Raw genomic sequence first — 24,129 nt, forward strand, 5'->3', positions numbered from 1 at the left:
CGGTCGGTGTTATAGTACAGCATCACTCCTACCACTCGTAGAAAGCGCGGCACCCATCGTTGCGTCCGCTATGCGTCCGCTATGGACAAGAACAGCACCGAGAGCGGAGCTGCTGCGCCGGCGTTGAAGGCGTTGAGAGCGCCGCATGCGAAGCAAAATTCTATTAGCGGGTGGTACCCCTCTCCCATCTCTCGTTCGCACCGCCTTGATTGCCTTCTGCAATGCGCGTGTCGTACCGGAGGAGAACAGCAGTGGCACCTCAGCAAACGAGACAGATGTGGACCCTGCACGCAGGTCACGCAGCTCGTTGTCAGAATGTTGTGCCTCTGCGATGATCTCGGAATCCACAGCAGCAGTGGAAAACGCGTCGACACGTGAGAGGGCATCGGCAGCCGCATTAACGGGTCCCTCGATGTACCGTAGGTCGACCGTGAATTCGGAGATAACATGCAGGCGCCGAATTTTCCGGGTCGTGTGTGTGCTGTGGTTTCCACGGAAAGCGAATGTCAGTGGCTTATGATCCGTCAGTACGGGAAGCACGGTACCTTCAAGAAGGTGGCGAAAATGGCGAATGCCAAGGCAGACAGCCAAGAGTTCGCGGTCGAAAGTGCTGTATCGAGTTTCTGCCGGCTTCATCTTCTGCGAAAACAAACTGAGTGGACACCACGAATTCTGCAGGAATTGTTGCAGAACTGCACCAACGGCACTGGAGGAGGCGTCGGTGATGAGCCGCATGGGCGCGTCAGTTAGGGGATGCTTCTTGGCTTCTTCGAAGGCGGCGTCTGCTTCGGATGTCCACTCCAAGATCGCAGATGGTGCCTTTGGAGCCTTCAGCATGTCGGTCAGACGTAGAATGATGCGCGCTATATTAGGCAGGATCCGACGGTGGAAGTTCAGAAGCCCAAGAAATTCGCGGAGCTTGCGAAGTGACGTTGGGCGTGGGCGTTGGGAGTTGAGCAACGTCGTTCAGTCCACAAGTTGACGGGAGCGGAGATTCACATTCAAACCAAAATGGGTAAGAAAGTCCGCACCTAGTATGGCGAAGCGCAAGTCGGCGAGGATGAAAATCCACTGAAATATGCGATGCAGGCCCAAGTCAATGGTAAGGGGGAGCTGGCCATACGTTGCAATTGTGGATGTATTCACAGCTTGCAAAGGCGCAGTCTTCGGACAACGGTGTCAGTCGTGGCTGGTGGCAGGAATGACGCTCACCTCTGCACCAGAGTCCACAAGAAATCGATGGCCTGCGATCCTGTATGTTACGTAGAATAGGCGGCTTCGCGTAGCGGCTGAGTCACGCGACGCCATTAGTGACTCGCTTCCACGTTTCCCTGCCAACACAAAGGCTGTCGACATTTTGCAGCACTGGCGCCGAACCTGGTGTGGTACCAGCGGAAGTCGTCGCAATTGTGTCTTGGGTGGGAACAAGAACGCGAACGTGAGCCACTCCTAGCCAGTGGAGAGCGACAAGGTGTGTCCATCTGCATTGCTGCCATGGTGTCCATCAGCCTGTCAATTTTCTCCTCGAGGCTAGATTGCCGGGCCTCGAGGTCTGATGTGACAGTGGTCGACGACACCGCGGAGCTTGCGCCGGAGTAGTCGTTCACGCGGTCCGCGAGCTCTGCCAGTTGGTCAAGAGGCATATCATCCGCAGTTGCCAAAACCACGACAAGTGTCCGAGGCAAGCGTTGCGGAAACAGCTTGCGCAATAGTGGACTCTCGGAGTCTTGGGTACTGTCACCGAGTAGCTGCCGCATCCGATGTAATAGCTGCGACGGTCGGCGATCGCCATGTTTTTCCGCGTTGAGGAGTTGCTGGAAGCGGCTTCTCTCGGATACCGTTTTGCGTGTGAGCACTATGACCTTTCAATGGTCGTAGGGTGCAGCCGGATGTGGGGCTCTCATGACGTCGTCGAACTCACCAGCTACCTCGGAGGAAAGTGCTGAGACGACATGCAGGTACATCACACGTTGCGATGTGATGAGCCGCAGATCGAAGAGGGCTTCTACTTGCGTGAACCAACGGAGAGCTGGGCATTGGAAATGGCGTCCGTGGTAGCGCTGGGAGCAGGGATGTCGCCTGTCACTGTTGACTGGGGCTGAGGAGTCGGTGCGTCGTTGCAGGACGCTGTAGTGTTCATTTCGTCTTCCATTGCGTGTGCTTGCTACGTCCGGGTCACCAGGCTATGGGGAACCAGCGCTGGATAGGCGGCGCCGCGTCGAAAAGAGTGCGTTGCACGCCGCCCTGGCGACGAAACGCGGCATATTCCAGTCGCTCGACCGGCTCGCGCGCGGCTGTATTATAGTTCGTATGTTTCCGTTTTCGCGCCGCTTCCAGTTTTCGTAAAGAAGCTAGCGCCATCAAGTGAAGAAATGACGAAAGAAGCTTTTTAAACTTTATATATATTTTCACAGTGTGTCACGGCGAGCGCGTGTGTTTCTTTAACGGTTGCCCCGTGTGCCGTTGCCATGCTTGCGTGGCAGCCTGCCTCGCAAATCTAGCAGCTGTGGCTCCGGTCGTGCTGCGCTATGGTTTCGGAAATATTAGTTGGCCTGAAGACATTCCATATTTCTCTGGCTAGAGATAAAAAATTCTGATGTTACTCCGCCACAGCAGTCAGTGTAGAAGAAAGCTTTATCGCATCGGCTGACTCGCGCAAGCGAAGGTTTGAGTGTGGCGCTGCTGGAGCCGTAAAAACGCTGGCTACATTTAGCACTAATTACATAAATTTACCGGATGCATCTCAGCGCCGAGTCCTCATCCGCAAGCGCATTTTTAAAAACACATAGACGGCATAGTCGCGCGTGCGCCGGCAGTATGCGCACACAACTCATATTACATAGAGTTACTGTATACGCTACCATATGCTATCTTTGGTAGCATATACAGTAACTCTAGTATTACAAGGCAGCTTCCGTCCCACATATTTCTTGGCAATTAATGGATAATATTTGGCTTTCGTATCGTTCGATTGGTGCCGTGGCGTTGGAAGGGGCATGGCGGTGGTATTGCGAAGTGAAAATGGTTGATACATATGCCGGATGGTGCATGCTATTGCTCATTTTGTTTCCGACGAAATGCCGACTGCAGATTCTGCTGTTTGGTACTGTCTGCCACGGCTGACCGTCTTCACTATCGAATAAACCAAGCATACACGCGAAATTCGATTTAGAAACCAGCCCGACACCGCTTGACAGGGCGACAAGACGGGAACTTACTCCGCTCGCCTGACTGGTTGGATACAACGCCGCCTCCGTTCTTCTTCGTAGAGTTTAGATGGAAAGATCAAGGAGGATACATCCTCCCTCATCCCGACATAGTTGAGGCACTTGTATACGCAGCAGCATCGTCGGCGTCCTTTTGTTTCACTTCGACTCTCAGGGCACGCAACGCCACTACCAGTAGCAATTTTCGTCCGCGGAAGCGGCTGCATTGTGCACGTTCTGACCGCCAGGGCGGCGCTGCAGGCGTCGCGAAAACTCCAGCGTTGGTTCCCCATAGGGGCGCGAAATGTGTCCGCTATAGACACGCGCGCAGAGGGAAGAGAACCAACTTTGAGAGCAACCGGCGAGTAGCCGAGCGGCGGTAAAACTGATAGCGTCCTCGATCACCGGCACCAGTCCGCACCATGCAGGGCGCCTTGGTGCGCACCATGGAAGAAGGAAACTGAGGAGAGGCCCTACCCCCTCCGCGCACTAGGAGAAAAGTGTGGAGGAAATGACGCACAAAATGGCTTTCCTAAACCTTGTGGCTTGCGAAAGCACACGCACACAACTATACACATCGTATCAGTGGTCTGTCAGGGGAGTATCCTTGGGTAGTTTCTTTTTAGAATATACATAAACGACATCGCACACACTTAGCTCTACGCTAAATACATCATTTATGCTGACGATACATTACATATTTCTAACTCAAATGAAGCGCACCAAGTAATTTAGCCAACAAAGCACTAATGGAACTTCAGAAAAGTTCCATGAAGAATACATTAGCGATTACCATCTCTAATACGAAGGTGATGTTTTTTTCATGCTATGAACAGACCCACCCCTCCCCCATTCGTAGGTAACAGTCTTACACTGTATGATTCCAAATCAATTTATGTACTGAATACAGTAAAACCATGACGTGTCATACTGACGCATGAACTTATTTATCTTGTAACCTCTTTTCAACGTTTAACAAATGTTATTGCTCAGCGCGAGACGCGCCCGCATGTATCGGATTTTTCACGAATGTTATCGATCGTTCTGTTGTCACCGAAGCTTGTGTAATCTGATTGCATGTGCGACGAGAATTGGATAGAACTTTCTGGCAGACGCACCGGCACAACCAACTACATTCGAAGCCTCGATGACTAGTGCATAAAAGCCGACGCGCTTGACCGGCAGACCATCGGCCATCGCCGAATGTGATCGCCACTATCGTTGTGCTTTGAGTGTAGCCTAGTTTTGACGCCACAGATTCGCCCAATGAAACGCTAATTTCGCTATTCGCAGTTTCGCGGCTTTCTTCACCGTCACTACCACGTGATAGTAAACTACAATTATTAAATTGGGGGATTTTACGTGCCAAAACAACGATCTGATTATGAGGCACACCGTAGTGCGGTTCTCCGGAAAGTTGGACCAGGTGGTGTTCCTTACCGTGCCCCTTAATCTAACTACATGGGCGTTTTCGCATTTCGCCTCTATAGAAATGCGGCCGCCGTGGCCGGGATTCGATCCCGCGACCTCGTGCTGAGCAGCCTAACACCATAGCTCCTAAGCCTCCTCGGCGGGTATAAGATATTTTCTAGTGCGTCGTTCTAGACCGTCACATTGAGTACATAGATGCAAAACTCTCATCTGCAGTAGGAACTGCCCCATCTTCGGTGCACAGCTGCACTACGTGTAAAGGTACTTATCTTTATTTCCTTATTCTTATCTGCTCTCAGTGATCATCACCTAATGTGGCGAATAACGACGCATACTGAAAAAAAAAACTAATATGTATGCTGCAAAAAAGAGCTATAAGCGTTGTTTGTGATCTGGGCCTAGAAATAAACATAGTCCTTCTTTTTCACGTGCACGCGTTGTAAGCATAACAAATGTGTGAGAACTGACATCATTTCTCGCATATCGAAAGAGACTGCGGCGTAGCCGCCCAAAACTATTACATGTTCCGGTAGCAAAACGAACACTATTTCACGTAATGCGGTACATCGACCAATGGCACTAGCAATACTCGAGAACAAACTACAGCAAGCAAAGATTATCCTGCCCTTTTCCAGCACTACTCAAGAAAATGCTGATCCCAGTTGCAGGACTAGAAGGGTTCATGGGCACTTCATTAGTTCATTGACGCTTTCTCGGTATCATGAAGATAATATATCCAAGTTCTCATTTATTGCTTCTTTACCTAATTTGTTACCCCCTCCTTTGCTTTATTCTTCGTGCGTTGACCATATCGATTGTCTTTTATTCGTCTCAAGTAAAGCGCTCGTACAGTACTGTCTTCGGAATTTGAAGAGTACTGAATTGAATGCCAATCAAGCTCAGAAGTTCATCTTTTTCCTTTGTTTCATCCAAATTTTCGGCACTCATGTAAATAAGATTTGAAGTAAATTTTATTTTATTTGAAGTCTGCGTAAGAAGGTGCAATCAGACTTTGAGAGGTTGCATGGAATAATTGCAAATAGAGGAGTCATGAATATGGTAGTGCTTTTTAAATTATTCATATGGTGTCAGGTACAGTCGGGCTGTCTATAAAGCTAAATAAAGTTAAAAATTGTGTGCCAATTTTTTTACATTTCTTAACATAAATAAGTTAATTTTTTCAAAACTCTTGGTCACAGAGCTCCAGAACTTTGCAAAATGAACAATGCCACATTATACATTGAGTTATAGAACAATATGGGTACCTAAAGATCAAGGGCAATATTTTTCCTTGAATGGCTCGCCTACTTCTGTGACAAGCTTTATATGTGTTGACTTACATGCTATTAGCGTCCACATAATCATTCTACTTCATAAGTTGTACTAGCCCCTAACTAATATGTTGACAATATTTAGTCATGTACACCATAGAGCTTTTCTTCAAGTTCAAGACTGTCGTGAAATCTCGTTCTCGGAAAAATAGAAATAAAATGGTGTCCAACTGTTCGATTTACCGAGACATCGCAAGAGTAGTCTTTGTTTTACTGTACAGCATCTTTCTCTTTTTCAGCGCTCCTGCCTTTGCTACTTTACCATTGTGTTAGATATCATGTCTTTTTTTTTTACCTGCCGCGAGTAAATCGATAGCATGCCCATGGAACCATACATAGTCCCACGTATGACCCCTAGGTGCTTCAGCAGGCTTGCACTGCAGCGCTTACCATAAGAGTTGCGTTTTTTATCTAACTCCTTTCGTTCTCCTCCTTAAAATACTGAAAAGGCGCGAAATAGGTTCTTGACGGACACGAGGTGCTTCCTGAAGAGAGCGCTCGGCCATCAAGAAAAGAGAGCGCACGAGAGCGAAAGAGATTTCCCTACTGACTTTAGGATCCACTACATCGAAATAAAGAGTCTTAACACCACAGCCAAAACTTCAGTCGAGTACAAATGCATTCTTGTGATGAAAGCTTCATTCGAAATCTGTACTCAGGGACAGAGCTTGGCCACTTTCCTGTCGATGCGACAACAATGACTTAGATAGCTGTTTTAGAAGTCGGGCATACCGGGTGTTAAATAGCTTTCGGAAGGCGAAAGGCATGCGTTATAAGACGAACGTAAAAATAAGAAAATCGATATTTTTAACCAAAGACTCACCCCACCTAAAACCAATCCTGAAACCGCCACCTGTCCGAAGTTCCATGAAACAGGGCAGGGTAAACGAAGACATCGAAAGAGGAAAAGGACAAGCGCTGTCTCGTAACAGATATGTTATCCACCAACACGCAAACATATACGCATACACACACACACACACACACACACACACACACACAGTGACACAGTGCGCTGCTATTAGGAATAAGTTCCGACTTACTCGATCGATATTCGTTGTGCTGTTCGTAAGTAACCATCAGCGTATTTTATGTACACTGCAGGACGAAGGCCTCTCCCTGCGAACTCCAATTACCCCTGTCCTGCGCCAACAGATTCCAACTAGCTCCCACAAATTTCGTAATTTCATCGCTCCACCCACCCTTCTGCCGTCCTCGACTGCGCTTCCCTTCTCTTGGTACCCATTCCGTAACCATTCCGGTCCAACGGTTATCTAACCTATTTACCCCTAAACTTACGCAGAAATGCAGCGGCATCCTATAGGGAACACCCACCCAACAACGACCTCCCTCATACAATGTCGCATTTGGATAAACTGAAATCGAACGTACTTTGTCACTGAGTTAGGAAGTGGGCCGAAACTGTGCGTGTCCCGCGGACCCGAGGTCGTATTCCGAACTGAACTTCTCGGCTTTGACGGCGTTGCTCGCACATTTCCAAAACGTTTTGACAGGCTCCGCACTTCATTCGACAAGACCTGCCGCTTGCACAACTACAAGTTCTCCATCGGACAGGAGGACGAAGAGCCGACGCAGGGGCGCTCACATAACGCTGTCCGACGATAGCTAGGAACCCGAGGACGCATCGCAATGGCTTCCCGCAGCAGGGGGACGTGAGCAGAACGTCGCCTGAAGGGGCGTGGCTTCGCTCTCGGTGCAACTTCCCAGTTTTGGTTGCGAGCGCTCTAATGGCTGACATTCTTCGGGCCACAGTTTCGCAGGTAATGGCATTTTTCTAGATCCAAAAGTGCATATGACTTCCACAAAGAGCTGGATTCAATTTCATATTAAGATGGGCCTGCTCAAAGTAAACGCTTGAAAGTTAATAACTGGATCTTTTTTTACAAATAGCCACTATTTATCCCGTACCAGATGTCAACCCTTGGCCACCACCAATGGCGGCATGTCTCTGAAAGAAGAGTCTTTCTGCATATTTCTATGCAGAAACACCTGGTATAGTAAACGGGTATAACACGCAGACACTTAAAGAAAGAACGGTGTCAAGGAAAAAGTCAAACAGCCAGGTGACTGTCACGGAGCGGCATTATTCGATTCTGCAAAGTACCCATCAAAGGGCGCCGAAAGGTTGTGGAAATAGAGACAGGCGAGCAAGACCGTTATTGCCGGCCACTCGGGCAAGCGGGCGCAAGAAGTCGAAGGCAGGTTTAGAAATTATTGTCTTTTTGTCGCCGGCGCGACCGGGACGCCCCGACAGCTTTTCGTAGGAACTCCTGTGTATTCTCTACCCGCGCGTGCATTGAGAAGCTGGCTAAGAAGGCGGGGTTGCGAGTAGTCTGAAATATTTGGTGCGGCTGTGCAATGCTGTGTCCACGAAGTGCTGACAGTGTATGTAGTGCCTCTGCGTAATCCCGTGTCCACGAATAGCTAACAGTGTATGCTAGGGTGCCTCGATCCGCGCTACTCCGTACAGGGTGGTGACACGACCGGCAGCGCCGCCATATTGTGTCGGAGCAGGCAGCGGCGCGCTATGGCCGACACCGCAAATTTAGGATCGGGGTTTGCTGATTCTAATAAAGTTAGTTTCTTTTGCGGTTTTACACGTGTGTGTATCAGTATATTTACATCTCACCACAAAAGCAGAGGTGAATTGAACGTTTGTAATAAAGCAAGTGCTAGAGTAAGCTTCGAGAATCGAAGACCGCGAATTGTTTTTGGTGCGATTTCGCCTATTTTACGAAATGTTTCGAAATTAAGTTAGCGCTTGTGGCCCAAACCGAACGTTTATGGAGCTACCATTCAACATACAAGTGCAGAAGGACGTAATCACCGCAAGACGTTTTCAACTACGTTGTAGATCAGAGAAGTCGTGAATTGCAAGATCAGCAAACAAGACAAAAAAAGACACAGCAGCATTAGCGATAACTGATTCATTTCTTTTTGTGGAGGGAGACATCGCGCGTGCGAAATGGGCCAACGCAAAAGAGCATGTGCGCTATAAATACAAGGGGTGGTGTACTTTCTTACACACTGACAAATTAATATCAATGCAGCCATCTAGAATAATTCTTGGGTCTCTTAAACAGACTCAGGCGCTCGGCTTGTGATTACTTCCTGCGCGAACGCTAAGCAGTGCAGAATATTTTGCTCGAAAGCACACTTAAATTCTGTTAACAAGAAAGGGGCTGACAGATGGAAGAGCACACTGTGGTATAAAGTTTGTAAACAGGGATGAAGTGCCTCCTTTTTTTTTTTTTTCTCTTGAGATCCCCTCGACAACACATTCCGAAGTCAATATGCCTGTTTCGGCGCCTCAACCCAGAGTATCGGCATCTCTGGATGCCGCCGTAACGACACCTACGTTAAGCGCGTGGGGCAGTGCCCCTTGAAGGACCATGCCGCTGCCTTTCAGTCACCCCATACATTGCACCGCAGACTCCTCGTCGCCACCTTAACTATTTAAAAATTACTCGACGTATTATTACTATGCTACTCAAGTCACTTTCAACTCATGTTCTTTTTCTTTTTTTTGTCTGGGTTTTCTCCTTTCTCCGGTTTTTTTTTTTTTTTTTGTCTTTTGTGTTACTCGCGCGCGTACCGCTTGACCGGCCGTGTTAATGCCTCAAAAACATGCCGCCAACGACTCCCCCTGAATACCTCCTAACCTTTCCCATCCCCAACACGCTCCCAAGCCCCCGTATTTCTTAAAGATTTCCCTCTTCTCTTTCTTTCACTCCCCCTTTTTTGTCTGTCTTGGTGCCGCCCTGGTTTTCCCCACCCCCCTTCTTTATTTTTTCCTTTTTTTTCCTTTTTTTCTGCTTCTATTTCTTTTCTTTTCTCCCGCGTGCCCACTCTCACGCTCTTGTCTCCTCGTCTTGAGAATGAAGCTCACAGACGGCGGACGACAGCGCTTGTTTCCTCTTGTAATCTCTCTCTTTAAAACCAGCCGCCAGCGACAGCACCCGCACGTGACGTCACTGCACTAACCCTTTAAAACTAACACGCCGAGGATGACGAGGCCGCCTTTGACGAAGATAGGTCCTCCTATCGAAACGTTGGCCAGCCTGTCTGAGGCACTTCATCCCTGTTTACAAACTTTATACCAAATTCTGTTATGACACTCCAAAATGAACAAGAGCAACACTGACATATATTTCAAAAACAAAGGAAAGGTTTATTACCAATGCATAACTGCACAAAACCACAAGAAAACAGCAATAGAATATATAAAATGACATCCTATATACAGCTCACCAAAGCTTTCATCTGCCTGAAGCGTCATCAGCCACATGCATACAAACGTTGCGTGCATAGACTCAACAGTTTATGTAAGTAAGTTTATGTGCTGCTTAAGAGATTAAATAATTTCAGTTCAAGTTAACACCTGCAGCTGTCTTGCTGCCATACCCATCCTCCTCATTGCTATTTGGTTGGCTCAGCCAGTGCAAATAAATGCGGAGCCGCAACGTCACAAAACTCTCCAGGAGCTTTTTCATGACATTTGTATGTTCAGCGCACACAACCGATGGTGATGAAACATTGTGCTCAAGCAGGCTTCTTAGTGTCTTGATTGGCTGTGTTAGACGCCAAATGTTTTTTTCTTCGGAAAATTTTTTGAACACAGCTTCACATGAAGACACAAAGTTTAACACAACATAGCTTACGTATACAAGGTTCTGGCTATCTTTCATGTATTCTTTCATGCTAACAAGAACATGCTCCTCGGAAATGTCATCAGTTGTGAGGATTTCCACACGCGAACGACAAGCCTTTGGTGTCTTTACAAAATGACGAACCAAAAAGCCTGACAAGTGGGCCACGATGCCGCTTTCAGCTTCACTCAAAGGTTCTATTTCACCAATGTCATGGCTCGCTACTGAGTCTGCTATTTCGCTTTGTACCTCCTTGATTTCTTTAGCAAAGAAGTCTACCAAGTAGCTGCTATCGTCAATTTCATAGCTTGAATTATGTGAAACCTTCAGAAACTGGCTGACCGACACTATTTTTAGAGCATTTTTCAAGTTGCATGCACTTGGCAGAGGTGAAACCATTCTTACGAGTGAAAATAAGTTTTCTAGGCAGTCCTGTGTCAACCTTCCTGTCAAAAAAAACTTGTAGCCACATTCAAGCAGTAGGACAGAGTGTAGTTTCAGCACCACTGTTGTTGGCATTATTAAGCCTGCTTGACATGGCTTCCACGCTTTCTTGACCCCAATTCCCAAACCTTCCATTACTCTTACTGTGAGTCGAAGTGTTTCAATGGCTTCTTCATAATTACTCTTATTTGTAAAACTTAAACCGACAACTGGGTGGCGAGATGTCATCAGAGCGTACCATTTAAATATGAGCTCGAAAAACCAGGCAGTAGTTTCTGCTTCCAATGGTAGCTTTCCAGTCTTGATAAAATATCTTATGGCTGATGGGGCTTCTCGGAAAAACTGCACTGCGATTCCTACCTTCATTTTTGTGAAATGTCCATTTGACAGATGCGTACTATTCAGATTTGGAACCACTCGCAGCTGTTCTGTGTCCAACTTCAAAACAGTTTCTAAATGATCTTTGGTGACCTCACTACTGGGCAAACAGAATTCTGAAATGATTTGTTCACTCAGATGCATAACATCTTTGCGCACAATGTGGCCTCTGATGTTCTTAAAAACATGGGATGGGTCTGGCATAAAAATCAGTGACTTGCTGCTGTTCTGCGGATGAGGCATACTGCATACTGTGACAGAATGACGAGATTACAAGTTCAGACTCCTCCACATTGCACGATTAGAGCTGCCCATATCACAAGTGACACAAAGCACACGCAAGGAAATGTCCGCACAAAGCTTCAGTAAATGAAGAACAAAGTATTTAAGCTTGTCTCCATTGACGAATGAGCCAGTATAATGGTATGCAATCACCTGCTTCCAATGCGAATTGATGCCACCAACCATAAAATCGAGTGCATGGTTCGCAGGCTGATCACATTCAGGGAGGGTTATCTTGCCAAGGAAGGAGTCACAGCCGAGGTCAAGCTCCACACCTTTTCTAATTTCCATCTCATCCATGAAAAGAACGCAGTCCTTTTCAATGTCGGTCATTGCTGAAAGTTTGGTCTCCATGACACTAAGGATTTCAGTGAGGACGCCAGGCTTGAAAGGAAAATGCTGTAGTCGTCTGCACAGCGTTCGTCGTGAAGGTAATGGGTTGTCTTGTTCCAACAGCAAGTCATACCCAGTTGAACTACATGCAAACTTTAGTTGCAGTGCCTTCTTTATGGTCTCACTGTTCCGGGCACAACCTTTCCTGTTTGTTTTATGCAAAGCGTCTTTCCGATCATCATTAAGAAATTTAAGGTTTGCGGTCAATAAAGAAAGGTTCTCTTCCAGCTTCCTCGCTTTCTTTGAACTCGCCTTCAATTTCCTACTCGCCTGCGTCGGGCTTTCTTTCAGTTCGTTGTTTTTTCTTTCAGCGTCTTGAAGTGCTTTACGCAGTTCACTTGCGGATATAAAGGAGATATTTTTTCCAAAGCTGCAGAACTCGTGCATATTTTCTTGGGAGGACCAATCTTCTTCGCTGCTCTCCGTAGAAAACATCTGAGCATCTGGTTCTCCTGTTGAGTGAAGTGGTGATGTGGTTTCATTTCCTTGAATTTTAACACCAGCCAAGGAAAGTCAAGGTGCTGGCTTCTTTCTCTGCGTGGGTGCCGCTGGTGCAAGACCAAAAAACAGACTGTCAAATGTTAGGCGCGGCACGTTAAACTCCATACGAAAGAACGATGGCCTCTGGCGCTATCGCATTTACGCCTGAAGTCGAAGAGTGTAGGCAGAGCGCTTGATTTAAGAAGCCGACGACCATCTTGCCACTTCCCCTCGAACTGGTCGTCATCAAAGTGACGCTAAAAGAAAAAAAAAGTGTTTTTAATGTTTGAGTCATGACACTGTAGGTGCGGAAGGATTGCACTGAGGATACGAGAGGCAAACTGCAACCCATTTTTATACAGCTGAGGTTGTCAAGTTGCCTAACTTCACGATAAAATTAAAGGCAAGCATGAAGGCCGCTTAAAGCGCGGATCCAATACATAAATAGAAAGCAAGACACTTACCTCGCAAATTCTTGAATTGTCCGTGGCTTTCCAACAGTCGTGTTTCATTTGAATTTCCCACTTTTTTCTGCGTTCCGAGTCACGGGGAAACCGAAGGCACCTATGATCCTTCTCTGTTGCGCTGGTGCACAAATTTACGCAGCAGCCTGGCATCGTAGTTTACTGGCTATTAAACTGTGACACACGTTTCACTGCACATACCGAACCGCACAAGTCACCCCAGCAAATATGACTGCGGCCTCGTGGAAACTGCAAACACTTCACAACGCGACAACACAAGGTGCGCACACGTGAGTCCGTGTCAACCGCTCCGACACAATATGGCGGCGGCGCGGCGCAGGCCTGGTCGAAAGGTGTCACCACCCTGTACGGCGGGAGGTGGCGCTAACATCGTGGCACCCTAGTGTATGCCTGCCGACAGCGCCGTATGGCCAGCCGTGGTCGTTTCCGCTGTGCTTGCGAACGAAAAATATACGCCCGCCACAGACTCAAATGTGTGCGTGCGTGGTGCAATACGAGCGCACGACCTCTAACTGCAGGGGGGAATCACGTGTTCCCTCGCCTCTGATTAAAACTAGCGCGGCCAAGACTTTGGGAGGCGCCGGGATCCAATTGGGTGAACTTGATTGGATCCTCACCAATATCTGCCGTTCCCCAACACAGGGAACTAGGGAAAGAAGTTATTAAAACGCAGATTTTAGAGCAAGCTAAGCACTCTAGAAGCTGAACCTACAATCTTCTAAAAAGCGTTTGCTCACGAGAACTCCCCATAGCTTATGCCAGCCGAAAGCTACTTTCCCGGGGGAGGCCACCAAGAGGACAATGGAGCGCGAGTGTCTGGCGTTGGTCTGGGGAGCCCAAAAATTATCCGTGTACTTGTATGGCGTTCATATTTTTTTTTCGTCCAAACCGACCACTAACCACTCAGCTACATCCGACAGACGAAACAACTGAACGATCGGGTGCTTCGATGGAGTTTACTACTCCAGGAGTATCAGTTGACGGTCACCCACATTAACGGAAGCGAGAATGTGGGAGCCGAATATTTGAGCCTAATATAGGGTTATTTTGCAGTTGGAGATCTTTGTGTTTTATACATAGGCGGGTAATTTTCAGTTCGATTAACTTTCTTTTTGGCATAGCACACATTGTATATTGTGTGTATAGGGTTTTGTACACATGGAGCGGTGTTTCTCAGTTTTTCACAAAAATGTCTCTCGTGAAAGCAAATGTTATTTTATATTATTCTGATAGCGGGGGGCAGTTGTCAAGGTGTGGCATTATACGATTCGGCGGAAGCACCAATCAACGGGCGCCAAAGGGTCGTGGAATAGAGACCGCTGAGCAAGAGGGCTATTGCCGGCCACTCGGGCAAGCGGCCTAAAGAAGTCGAAGGCAGGTTTAGAGATTATTGTCTTTTTGTCGTCGGCGCGACTGTGACGCCCCGACAGTTTTTGTAGGAACCCCTGTGTATTCTCTGCCCCATGCGTGCATTGAAAAGCTTACTAATGAGGCGGGGGTGCGAATAGTTTGTGGTGTGTCTATGCGATCCTGTATCCACAAAATGCTGACAGTGTATGTGGTGCCGCCGTGGAATCCGGTGTCCACGAATTGCTGACATTGTAAGTGTGCCGACAGCGTCGTATGGCCGGCCGCAGTCATTCCTCCTGTGTTTGTGAAGAACAATAGAGGCCCACCACGGGACTCAAGGGTGTGCGTGTGTGGTGCAATACGAGTGCGCGACCTCTAAATACACGGGGGAATCATCCGTTCTCTCACTACTAATTAAAAGGGGCGCGGCCAAGGCCTTGGAAGGAGCCGGGATCCAATTGGATGAACTTGACTGGATTGTCACCAATATCATCAAGTTATTCAAACGCGGGTCCGAGCTAAGCCTACAATCTCCTGAGCTGAGGCTACAATCTGCTGAAAAGCGTCAAGGAGCTAGTTCCGTCCAGTATCACCTGGGCCGCCTAGCCTTGTTGATAGTTGACGTAAGAGACGACAAACGAACGCCTGCAACGAAGCTCACGGTAGTTCCCCTCAAGTTAGCTCAACCTGCTCGAGGGGACACGTCAGACCTTGACGGCCGGGAAACCCAGCCCAGAAATTGCATCCACCGCAACGAGATCGGCTTGCCAGCGTTCTTCGGGAAAGCTCTGCCGCCGACTCCACACTTTATGGGCTTGCTGCTGCCGCTGCCCGGCCACACGTATGCCATCATTTGTTTTTTGTTTTGTTTTTTACTCTGTTTAGTTGACCACCGCTAAGTGTGTTTGGTGCAGTGTTAATTTTTATATTTACTGCTATACTGTTCGTTCTATTTCTTTTGCCTTCATAATTGATCAAGATTAAGTGCATGTGTCTTAGTGTTCTTGTGGTTTTTGTGCTTCTATTAATGTTTTTGTCATTGTGAGTCGATAAGTTTTTTTTTTTTTGTCTTTCTCCCGACTCTGACTCCTTCGCTGTGTTCGCTTGAGTACACAAAGACCAACCGGCTTTTATACCCCGTCGACGACTTCGCGCCGACGGCGAACGGATGAAAAGCCGTGACAGTGACATAAATGCACTGAAACCGCTAAGCCCACAAACCACATACAAAATAAATTTGGACATACGGCCATTTCACATAAATTTAGAACAGACAACACAGAATTCATTGGAACTGAAAGTCAGTCAATTCGTATACACGAAATGCAAGTCACAACCGATGTCATATAAGGCACTAGAACCTGAAATCAGCTGTTATACACTGAATATAGAAAACACCAAATGAGGTCATGGTGATTCAGAAAGGCACAGGCACAGAAAGGAGTATGAAGGCTATATGCTCACGATTTTCTGTCGAGTAAAAAAGTTGATCGACTGTTAAGTTTTATAAGGACAGCTTTGCACGTGTGTACGATTTCCTTGAAGCAAAGCTTTCTTTTCCTCTTCTTCCCACTAATCGGGTGCAATTTTTCCGAGTAGACACCAACTTGGTCCACTATGTGTATGGCAAGGCGTGTGTGCCCAAATCGGCGACTTTGACCACTGGGCATGTGCCCATAAGCAAGCTGTATGTATATCTCTTGACTTGTTAACATCCCTGCCTTTATATATATATATAAATATATATATACATTTTCGCATATCTATCATACTTCATTGTGCATACACATGTCATCAAGATTCTTCTGCCGCCACGCGTAGATCGGCTCCGTCTTCCTCATAAACAGCTTGCAGAGCCGATATACAGAAGACGAAGTATTGCTCCTGTCATCCTCTCCACCACTGCTACACGAGTAACTCGGGCAAGCCTCGCGACATTTAGGTTCCAACATTGCGTTTGATCTGTTCTCCATTGTCTTGTAACTGGAACAGCAGTTATTATGCAACGGTTCAAACCTAAATCTTATTTCATGGAAAAAACTAATGTCCTTTCTCATTAATAAAATGCACTTAAGGGACGTAAACTCTTCTATGGGTTTTATGGCATGCATAGAGGCTGACGGAACTCACTCACCAAGTGTAGTATCGATGATGTATGGTATGACTCCTCCAGGCCACAGAATCCTTAAGCTATACGTTGCAGTCCGCTGCATAGATTCAATAGTTCCATGCGTTCCCATGACCTCGAACAGCAAATTTATCTCCGGTGTCGAGGATCTCAACATAAACGTTTAAATCAGCAAATTTCTCAGGGAAACAAATTTAGTATCTATATAGCAATACGTAAGTAGACCAAGTTAGTATACAGAAACGCTAGAAAGCATATACCACCATCTCATTTGTATAGCGACTCACTTTTTTTTTCTTTTACATCGAACCTGTCTATTGCTAGGATCTCGGAATTTTTTCTTCTGGCGTTGCGTCGACTGAGAACTCTCATCATCAATAGCCCATACCCCAATTGCAATGGCTCATAGCCCCTTTTTAACTGGTTAAACTGGTTAACTGGCTAAACTGGTTTAACTGGCTAAACTGGTTAACCTCCCTGCCTTCCTTCTCCACTTTTTCCTTCCTTCCTTCCTCATAGCCCCTTAAGGCAGGCTACGAGCACTCAACGAAATGAAGCCAACAGCGTATATGTTCTTTGTAATCACGCATACAACATACAGAACAGCTTATGGTTTTAAAATGGACATGGTCAAAACAACCATCAAAATCACATAATTGATACGGTACTCCTGCACCTACGTGCAATGCGAAGCACGTGTCCGTATACATTTCCCGGCAAAAATTACCGTTGCGATGGCTGCCGCATCGACAGCAGCTCGTTTGTACCATGCGAAACAGGGAGTGACGTAACCACACCTTCATTCATAAAAGAAGAACCCGCCAAGCAAGTGATTTGTGTTGTAACAGCGCTATGGGAAAGCGACGTGTCGTGAAGACTCCTCAAGACAGCGGGCATATGAGGCACGGCGAATTTCTCTTCTCTCTGGTCCACTTTTTGTGGCTACATGAAGTAGCGCCGCAAGCCAAGTCGCAGGCCGTCAAAACGTCTCGGGCTAATGATCAGGTAAGGCCGCCAAGTGAATTATTTCAGCCTATGTCGCAACTGGTAATCCTTGTACTTGTCGCTTAAAGCTTCGCTGTTCAACTACCTTCACAGCGTGGATTGGGAGCCATTAGTTGTGTAAAATATGTTCATGTGTATTTTATGTCGCACCATTAATTAAACTAGGAGCAGCCAAGCTGTTGAAGGAATATTTAACGCACGTGAAATAATCAAGAAGAACGTTCTGGTACAGCTGCTTATTAATTGTCCTAAGAAATAGGCTCACGCCAGTCTCGTGGAGCCCTTCCATGACGATGTCTTCTTGAATGTCCCCAGGTTGCATCGCACGAACCCCTGCATGAAAAAAGCGTGTGAATATAAAATCGTGTTATGGCAACATAATTTCTATAATTTAACACAAATCTAATTTAAAACAAAACATCGTGGCCTCGCGCGCTATCACTCGCACTGTGGGTGCGAGTGAAACCATGCGAGGGTGACTCGAGGATCATGGCTCGATCTCGCGCGCCCAAGGGAGGAAACAGGTGAGAAAGGGCGGCGCTCCATCTGCCATGCCGCGATAGGCTTCGTGGAGGCTGCTCTACGCCGGCGGTGGCCGCATATGGCATGGCTGCGCGCTGCTGCGCAGGTCCTACCTTGAAATCGATCTGCGATTGGTAGGAAGTCTAGGGCCAAGGACAGCTGATAGCTTCGTGTGCGCTCATTTCGCGTTGAAGCGAGGTACAGCAGGATGTAGTACGTAATCCCACCGCGTTCCCCTGTGCCTAAAGCGTGTGCCGAGCTTCGTGTGCTCGCTATACTATGCGCTCGCTGCTGCTGGCGCCCTTCCTCACGCCAGTGTTCGTGTTTGAGATGAGATGCGTTCATGTTTCCCTGTGCGCAAGTGACACCATGCTCGTTAATTAGTTAGTAAGCGAATATTTGAAGTTTATGCGGCCGATAGAACTACTATTCTAACTTCTAATAACTGTCTACTAATGTGTTATCGCAAACAGCGCTTCGCTTTTTGGGCGGGACTGTGACGTTTTTGAACCTCGCGAGTACTATACATCAAAAGTTTCAACAAGAGGCGGGCGTTGTTAGTGGCTAAGTTTTCATAATGGTTGCTAGTCAGAAAAGAACTTAGAAAGACACTAAGTTGGATGTAGGGCCATCAGAGTTGAAATAGCGTCAAGTCTGCAGCAGTCTGCAGAAAAAAAGTGGATCGTTGAAACGTGGTTCAACAATGGCATGGCGAGTAGTTCGTGTTTACGTGGCTAGTCCAGACGATGCGCTGTTCTGGTATGATGAACGCCTTTTTGCGAGGCTGAGACCAGCGTAGAAAGCAAAGGCAAGTAATCTGCACGCGAAAGGCCTCAGCGGGGAAAGGGTCTGGTAGAGGGCAGCTCATTCTGGATTTTCAATGCCGAAGTGCTTGTGTTGAAATTACAACCAGAGTCTATGCACCGAAAGCCCCCTTTTTGTAAATGTATAGGAGGTCGATGCTAACGTTAGCCAAGCTGTTAAAGAAAACAAAGATTAAAAGATTACATTGGAAGATGCGATGTTAAGACCTACGACGTTCGGTCGTCGGACGTCTCAAAAGCGAAGACCGCAGGTCTTGTAATCGTAACTTGCATCGCAAAATTTTAATCTTTCTTTTTCTTTGATCACCTTGGCTAATATTAGCTGGGAAACACGGTATAGCGTGCACTTGTCTCCCAAATTTTTGAACCATTCGTCTAAAGCTACGATTGGGCAGAAGGTCCGCCAGAACGACGGTGTGCAGTGTAAACGCGATAAGCAGTATCGCACTAACGCGAAACTGCCTTTGAGTGGCTCAAAGATAGCTCATAACAAAAAGGAGAAGGATTTCCCAATTATTTCTGTTACCATGAGGAAGACACTTCAAAGTACCATACAGCACACGATGACGGTTGACTGTGGTCGCTCATTATTCTCGATTGGATCTCAAAGGAAATTCAGCGGACATGTTCCAACGCATGCCAGCTCGCGCTCATGGTGGTTGCATTCAAATTGAAGTAGAATGCAATCCCACCGTGTTCGCTAGTGCCTAAAGCGTGTACCCAGCTTCGGGTGCTTTCTTTAATGTGCCGCGTTGCTCATATCCCGCGTACCTCTCGACGATAACTGGCTGATGTGCGCAATGTCGTTGAGAGCGTTAATAAATTAAATAGCTATCCGAAAACTGCTATCCTAAAATACGTGCTAGAGGCCAAAATTGAGCTATACCATCGGGCATTCCCTGATTATTACGCAAAGCACGTTGCTTTTACTACCAGAGGATGCGTGCAAAACTTCGCAAAAAAATAATTTTTGTCGTAAATTCTGAAAAACGTTCAGTGCGCAAGAAACATACACTTAACCCATTCCATCAAAGCGGCTGAGAGAGTTAATACAGCTATCAAAAAGCGAGGAAAGTTGACTGCATTACTGCACCACAATTTTACCTGCGTCTATCTCGGAACGGGGCACTTCAGGAGCGGGAGCAGATTCTGCCTTCCATGCCGTTGTAGCCAGTAGCATCAGAGTAACGTTTTTCACCGCTGACATATTCATGATGCTGGCCCTGTTCCGAGTAGGTTGTTCTACGCGGCCAAGCAAGAAGGTCACGGAAAGGCACTTTGTTGCAGAGACAGATATATGATATTCACGAAGCAATTTCAATTATCATGAGCGAACAGAGCTTCTGCGACGCTCATCCCCCACCTGGCCAACATCAGCAATGCCTGCAGCTGTATCAGCGTGTAGTCTAAAATATCTCGTAGGCCAGCGAGGTGAAAATGCGATGCATCCGGTGGAGAACGTGTTGTAGGGGCTGCGAGTGCTTTCCGCACATTTGGAAAATTCCCGCATCAGTCATGAGCGCTATTGATTGCGAGCATTGGTTTCCTGTAGCAGACTTCCTGCGGAAATATTTCGAGGGCAGATTTTGCTGTGAGCAATATTCCTGTAAACAATATAATTGGCCGCATCTGCGCCACACCATTTCACAAATTGCTTGGTGGGAAAATATCCGCCAAGCGTGGAGAAGAGGGAGAGCGCGTTCGACCGGGAATCCCAGTCACATTGTAGCGGCTGCTTGGCGCGAATAAAACAAAAAGATGACGCTTTATTTCACCCGTGGTTTTTCGGATGCCGTTCGCGATGGTGAGGTTATATTTCAAATGCTCTGTAAGTGTTTCCCCACTAATGATAAAGGAATTATTAAAATTCTTGTGATATTATATTCTCGCGATCACTTCTTGCGTACTAAGTGTACATTGTTCACGTCTAGCGTTTCCGCTGCGAGCCAGAAAGCAATATCGTGCTCGGTCGACCGCGAAATGTGCGCTCCGGTAAAAGCACTTGGCATACCGTTGTAAGGCCCATGTGTTCCTGCATCCGAGCTGGCCGGATACCTAACCACCAGTCAGAGACCTTTGCTCTCCCGCACTGTTGTTGTTGGCTTTTATGCCATTCACCTCCCGAATTTCCGCTCACTTCAACCCCCTCGGTTGGCAGTTGTGTAACTGACTATCTGCGTTGTCGTCGAGTGGTGAAATCCCCACTGGCTCACTACATTCGATGGTGCCTATTTCTCACGCCTTCTCTGTCTTTTCAACGAAAAACATCCGTTCTTGTAGCCCGCTTTATAGACTAACATCCGTGCCCCTCAGCCAAACACGAGGCCAAGTACTATCGCTCGCTTATAGCGAAGGCATTTCGGACTACAGCTCGCTTAGGCGTCTCGAAGTAAATAAGCAGCTCGAAGTAGAGCGGCAGTTATATTCTCGTCTTCACGAGGAAATTGCTTTCACTCAGCGACATAGCGAAACAACAATGCTGCCGCTAAGAGAAGCAAGTATTAGAGTAGTCTTTCACATTATGTCTTCATTGATTCTGCGGATGGTGGTTAAGCATGTCCACTCTGTTCGTTTTTATACAATTTGCAAGAAAATATATAGAAGTTCAGAGACGGCTGGTAGGCCCCGGGTGTTTTTGTCACTGTTGTGGCAGTTCACCACGCAGCAACACCGAGCACCTTCGCTATCCGACCGCTTAACACTCTCGAAAGAGCTGCGACGAGAGGAGCAACTTCGCATACATCACGGGCATCCCGTGTGTCTCACTGCGCCGGTGACCTGATACGTGGAGACGCTGCCCTCCACCAGGGAAAGGAATGGCGCTGGGGTCTGTCCGCAAACTTGATGTTGGGAGCCCTAAGGTTTTGGTCGACCGTCGTGTGTTTGATCACAACAGCAGCAGCCGCATTCCGAAGGTGACGAAATGCGCAAACACTCATGCACTTTGGTTTACGTAACGCGCTAAAGAACCCCAAGTTGTCAAAATTATTTTCGAGTACCCTACTGCGTTGAGCCTGATAATAAGATTGTGGCTTTAGCACGTAAAGCATCATACTATAATTCAAATTTAACAATTCTACCCAGATTCGATGCACCGTGTAAGGCAATGACAGCACTCCAATTCGTGTCGCTGTGTATTCTTTGTGCTACGTAGAAAAAGACAAGTGGTGCAGGCAATGTAACGTGTGACGTCAACTCACCCCTCTCCTACTGCGATAAGCGCTGAAGAACTCAAACATTCTTCCTATACATCAGCGTCAATTACAGTCAGTCAATGCAAACAGCACCTAAAGCTTCTCTTGCGTCATCATCATCATCATCAGCCTGGTTACGCCCACTGCAGGGCAAAGGCCTCTCCCATTCTTCTCCAACTACCCCGGTCTTGTACTGATTGTGTCCATGTTGAGGTCATGTTGTCCCTGCAAACTTCTTAATCTCATCAACCCACCTAACTTTCTGCCGCCCCCTGCTACGCGTTCCTTCCCTTGGAATCTATTCCTTAACTCTTAATGACCATCGGTTATCTTCCCTCCTCAATACGTGTCCTACCCATGCCCATTTCGTTTTCTTGATTTCAACTAAGATATCATTAACCCGCGCTTGTTCCCTCACCCAATCTGCACTTTTCTTATCCCTTAACGTTACACCCATCATTTTTCTTTCCATAGCTCGTTGCATCGTCCTCAATTTAAGTAGAACCCTTTTCGTAAGCTTCAGGTTTCGGCCCCGTGCGTGAGTACTGGTAAGACACAACTGTTATACACTTTTCTCTTGAGGGAAAATGGCAACCTGCTGTTCATGATATGAGAATGCCTACCAAACACACCCCAGCCCATTCTTATTATTCTGATTATTACAGTCTCATGATCCGGATCCGCGGTCACTACCTGCCCTAAGTGGATGTATTCCCTTACCACTTCCAGTGCCTCGCTACCTATCGTAAACTGCTGTTCTCTTCCGAGACTGTTAAACATTAGTTTTCTGCAGATTAATTTTTAAACCCACCCTTCAGCTTTGCCTCTCCAGGTCAGTGAGCATGCATAGCAATTAGTCCCCTGAGCTACTAAGCAAGGCAATATCATCAGCGAATCGCAAGTTAATCCATTAACTCGTATCCCAAATTCTTTCCAATCCAAGTCTCTGAATACCTCCTGTAAACACCCTGTAAGGTCGCTCTGATTGTTCGTGTTCTTAAGTGTCACGAATCGGCCACGTGCTGTGTGTATAGAGAGGGGGTTCACTCCCCTCCCCCCCATGTCAGCGGGGCAACCGTTTCTGTATTATGTGGGGTCACGGACCGCGCGGTGTTGGGTGACGCGTCGCGGCGGGCGCTAGCAGGGCGAGTGCCGATTCCGGGAGGTCGGTATTGTGCGCAGGGCGTTGGCAGTCCGCCGACGGTCACACAAGTCCACACAGACCGGCCTTGAAAGGGACTGCTTTACACGGTATCGTGGGCCTGGCGCCCGAGTGCCTGACTAATTGGAGGCGCCGGCGAGGTTAAGAAGGGCTTAGCAAACTTGACCCCGTGCCGCATATACGGAGAAGAAATCTATTCTTGTACGCGTCCGGAACGCAATCGCCAGCGTGTTGTTGGGTGCGACTGCCTGTGTGGTGTCGAAGGTCAGCTTACAGTGCACGCTGTAGGGGTGCGGTGTACACGTGAAGAGTGCATTCGGACGGCGGTGTCTTGTAAACACGCACTCGGAGAACTTTGCCTTGTAGACAAAAAGTTTGAAGGACAAGGAGGGCCATCCGTCTCCCACACGGCCAAACTTTGAGTACAGCGACACTACGTGGTGTCGATGCCCCTGCTTCCGAGACATTTGCGGCCTAGACGGCGTTGGGATTTGAGGCGGTCTAGCGATAACTTGTTCGGGCCTGGCGTGTTTTGCTGAGCCCGTCACTAACTACGTAGAAACGAGAGGGCAACGGAGTTTTGGGGAAAAAGGAAAAGAGCTTTGTTTTCCAATATGTTTATTTTTTAAGAGTAAGCCCATCCCTCTCGGTTGTGGCTTAACAAACGGTTGACTCTGATTGGCAACTGAACCTGTGGGACGGGCCAACGGCCCTACCGCCTTTTTTTTCTTTGTATATTTGGGCTATAAAAATCGGGACGACATGCTGTCCCTCAGACTTGGCTGAAATCAGGATTGCTGATAGGTCAGTGAGCCTCCGTACCATGTACGTTAAAACGAGTCTG

At 47.4% G+C, this 24,129-nt stretch overlaps 1 protein-coding gene across 1 annotated transcript in view; it reads right to left on the reverse strand.

The window, feature by feature from the left end:
- Positions 1-17,916, reverse strand: part of LOC129382431 (zinc metalloproteinase nas-6-like) — a 62,249-nt gene extending 44,333 nt beyond the window's left edge. Inside the window, exons 1-2 of the mRNA XM_055066350.2 lie at positions 17,849-17,916; positions 16,585-16,657 (exon numbers count right to left, since the gene is read on the reverse strand). Coding sequence (XP_054922325.1) covers positions 16,585-16,657; positions 17,849-17,905 — 130 coding nt within the window. The 5' untranslated portion in view covers positions 17,906-17,916. The remainder of the gene's footprint in view (positions 1-16,584; positions 16,658-17,848) is intronic.
- Between the last annotated feature and the right edge of the window lie 6,213 nt (positions 17,917-24,129).

The sequence above is a fragment of the Dermacentor andersoni genome, chromosome 6, assembly GCF_023375885.2.
Source record: "Dermacentor andersoni chromosome 6, qqDerAnde1_hic_scaffold, whole genome shotgun sequence".
NCBI lineage: Eukaryota > Metazoa > Arthropoda > Arachnida > Ixodida > Ixodidae > Dermacentor > Dermacentor andersoni.